The sequence below is a fragment of the Poecilia reticulata genome, linkage group LG4, assembly GCF_000633615.1.
Source record: "Poecilia reticulata strain Guanapo linkage group LG4, Guppy_female_1.0+MT, whole genome shotgun sequence".
NCBI classification, from domain to species: domain Eukaryota; kingdom Metazoa; phylum Chordata; class Actinopteri; order Cyprinodontiformes; family Poeciliidae; genus Poecilia; species Poecilia reticulata.
Window position 1 is genome coordinate 14997429 of NC_024334.1, and position 3638 is coordinate 15001066.

Below are 3638 nucleotides of genomic sequence, written 5' to 3' on the forward strand. Positions count from 1 at the left end.
GACCACGAGTTCCCTATGATCACATGTTGTTGTATTGCACCCACGGGGGGGCGCTATTTCTACACAGGTCCCGGGTTGAACGGGTTGAAACTTGGCCGTGTATTTTGCATGTTGCCGGACCAACAGCCAATGGGAGGCCTCCATGTAAATGAGTTCTGGGCTCACAGGCTGTCTTACTACAGGGAACACTCAGTTCACCGGGCAAACAGCGAGCATCGCACCGTCGCCAGCCGCAGCTCTCCATCCGCTCTGGACTGTGTAGGACACCGAACCGCCTGGATGTGCAATATGACTTTTGAAGAAACTGGAGGAGAAAACTCTGTAGAAAGGTCAGCTCCTTTTACTACACGTCGAACATTTTTGCATTTCTTGTCCATTGAGTTTCTAAATTGTTTCTTTTATGTCGAAGTTTCTCACTTTTAAACATTGTGACGTTGCACCAACTGTTTTGCTACGGCTTCAGTTTGGCTAGTTAGCATTAGCTTCAAAGTAGCTTTGGAAGCGCAGCTGGAACAGATGCTGGATCTGTTCGCGTGTCTCTTCGGGCACAAGCAGTTCCACCCTGCATGCAGCGTCACGTCACGGACTGACATCAGCCACGCATTAAAATGAACAAACAAACTTAAGCAACCACTAAGAAGTTAACCGTGCGCCTGCTGGCAGCATTGACCCCAGTTTCCCCGTTTCCCTCCAGGATGGAATCGGTGGCTCAAGCCCTGGAGGAGGTCCTGAGCTCCGCCTTGCCTCAGGGCTGCATCACTGTCGGGGTGTACGAGGCTGCAAAGTCCCTCAATGTGTAAGTTTATCACATCCTGATGTGTGAGTGTGTGTGCACGCGCACTCTTTAAAGATCCACGATGGAAGGTGATCACTCACTCCTTCATTTATTTATTTGTGGTTTTCCTGCCTGCAGGGATCCGGATAACGTGGTGCTCTGCCTACTGGCTACTGATGATGAAGAGGACGTGGCTCTGCAGATCCATTTCACCTTAATCCAGGCGTTCTGCTGCGAGAACGACATCAACATCCTGCGAGTGGGCAACATGAGGCGTCTGGCCGAGATCCTGGGGGGGGTGAAGCCAGGAGGGGAACCCATGGACGTGCACTGCGTCCTGGTTACGGTAAGCATCATTCCTCAACCTGAACTGTGAGCAAGTCTGTTGAATTGTGTGTTCAATAAGCAAACCCCAGCATGCATCTGACTGTTTTGCTCCATCTTGCAGAACCCGCAGTCGGCCCTGTGGAAAGACCCGGCGCTGAGCAAGGTGAACCGATTCTGCAGGGACTGCCGCTGCCTGGATCAGTGGGTGCCGGTGATCAACCTGCCGGACCGATGAAACCACTCGGAATATCGTCAAGAATCGTTTGCATCCGGGGGCGAAAATAATATCAAAAGAACACCCGCCTGCTTTAATTGGAAAGCCTTCCTCCTCCTTCCTCCTCCTCTTTCTGCTGCTGCCCCCCACCCGACACACCACCCAGCGGAGGAAATCAACAGGGGGGGCAAAAATTTTAAAGAGCAACGGGAAACATGAACGTTTCGTCAGGGTGAACTCCAGGGTCAAGGAAGAGTGACTCAGCAGTCCTCTCTCTCTCTCTCTCTGCCGAGAAAGGAGCGGTGTTTTTACGAGGAAGCGGCAGCATCATGTGAGCAGAGTGAGCGCACGGCGTGGGGAGCACGTGTCTGAAGGGAGCGGGGTGGGGGAAGAGCTGGCAACACTCCAGGAACCGGACCGCGCCGAGAGTCGGCACCGCTCCTGTGACAGTTCGACCAAACAGAAACTGTTTCTTCAGCTTTTATTTAACACTATTTAAAGTATTGTCACTTTGTTAACTTAAAACCAAAAAAAAGAAAGAAAAAGGGAAACTTTTCTCCTCCTGTTGTTATCTTAAGGACGGCGTGTTCCGAGTTGTCCATGTTGTGGTTTTTTTTTTTTTTTTTTTTATGTTATGTTATTAATTTAATGAATTTTTTATTTATTGTGCATAGTTTGGCTGCAGTCTGCCATGTGAAACTGAATGAAATAAACAGAGAAGATTCTCAGGGTTGTTCTGCCTCACTGATTTCCAGTAATACGCGGCGCTGGGAGGAAGCAGGGCGTGTTTTTATGACGCCTTGTTTTGAGGTCGTTGCCTCACAGCGCTTGGCGCTTTACCAGCAGGTATCTGACGATTCCTGCAGCATGCAGACTAATGCACACAGTGTAAATATCTGTTTAAATGAGGGTGTTACTAAGGAGACGCTGCACTGTAGTACATAAACCAGAACTGTAGCATACAAGTAAATGGATGCATGATTTTATTTGTTTGCATCAGTCTACTGGGGGTCTGCAGCCTGTGGCTCCTTTGATATTTGGCTAAAATTGAAAAAAATGAACCAAAGTTTGGGAATATAAGTGTAATAAAGTGCAACAGTTAAGCAGTTATTTTTCTCATTGCATTTCTACAACAGAATGAGTCTGAACTGAATCTAATGTTTTCAGATAATTTTTTTTTTCTCATTAGGTTGGAGACTTTTACTTAAAATACTTTGTTGATAGATCCATGTTTTTCTCTCTTTCAAAAGCTAAAAATAGAAATAAAATACTGTAACACATTTTCTGCTGTAGATGCTCATCAGAAAGTAAAGTCGTCTTTTTCTGAAAGGTCGTGCAACATTTGTGATGCTAAACGAGTTTTATGTAGCTGAACTGGGCAGAATGTCAAGGTTTGTAAAAATTGCAGACCCTTTGACTAAACCTTGCAGAACATTTTGCAGCTACATTTGGCTGACATTACATTACAAATTGTGCCTGTTCTTTTCTGCAACAAGCCCTGTCAGCTTTGGACTTTAACTAGAAAACTGCTTTATCATCATGAATGTGTTAGACTTGGGTCTTGAGCTTCTGTTTAATTAACCTAAATACCTAAAATGACAGAAGACATTTGCCCCCTATCTGTTAAATGACGGATAGAAAGCAGGTACGTTTTAGACAGCTTGTCAAAGAAAAGAAAAAAAGGATTTGAAAACATAAAAGCAACAAGTTGACCAATGGCCTGGCTGCTGATTCTGCCTCCATGTTCTCTTTCCTGGCCTTTCTACAGTAAAGCATGATGCTGCCACCACCATGTTGCTTTTCATCTTGATCTTGTGTGACCAGAGGAACCACCTTCTTCCTCATATTTGCTGTCGCCTGCATTCTGTAACTCGTGGCAAACTGCAGATGGGACTTTCTGAAGGCTTTGCTTTGATTCTCTCCACTCCTCTAGACTGACGGTCATCCTGTCAGCAGGTCAACTCACCTGCCTGCACAAACCAAACAGCCGCTTCGCTCTCAGGCCAGCCAGAAAAATACTGTTTAGAATCACAAATGTCACAAGACTTGGAAAAAACAAATACTTCTTATAATTTTAAATAGACATCTATTTTAGGAAATTGGTTGTAATCTATAAAGAGCAACCATCTTATCTGTACTTTTAGGATTTAAAATAAAGATAAACATACACTTTTGCTCAAAGAGGATGGATAGTTTATTTTTCTCTGGGATGGAAAATGATATAAAACAAAATAAAAAAATACTGATTCCAATCTAAAACCTAAGAAATTGTCATTAGGTTGTCATATTACCGGGTCTTTCAGGTTCATTCTTTTTTGGAAA

The 3638-nt window shown here is 44.7% G+C and overlaps 1 protein-coding gene across 1 annotated transcript; it reads left to right on the plus strand.

Moving 5' to 3' along the window:
* On the plus strand, window positions 1–2415 carry gadd45ab (growth arrest and DNA-damage-inducible, alpha, b). The gene is made up of 4 exons (XM_008407783.2): window positions 1–329; window positions 695–796; window positions 914–1121; window positions 1224–2415. Exons 1-4 carry the CDS (start codon window positions 16–18, stop codon window positions 1335–1337), a joined length of 738 nt encoding a protein of 245 aa, XP_008406005.1. The 5' UTR covers window positions 1–15; the 3' UTR covers window positions 1338–2415.
* Window positions 2416–3638: the final 1223 nt, after the last annotated feature.

Bases quoted from the DNA above. Each gene is read 5' to 3' on its own strand.
- gadd45ab (XM_008407783.2), top strand. From the start codon at position 16: ATGATCACATGTTGTTGTATTGCACCCACGGGGGGGCGCTATTTCTAC. The intron at 797-913 runs GTAAGTTTATCA...TCCTGCCTGCAG, and splicing joins GCTGCAAAGTCCCTCAATGT to GGATCCGGATAACGTGGTGC. The intron at 1,122-1,223 runs GTAAGCATCATT...TCCATCTTGCAG, and splicing joins TGCACTGCGTCCTGGTTACG to AACCCGCAGTCGGCCCTGTG.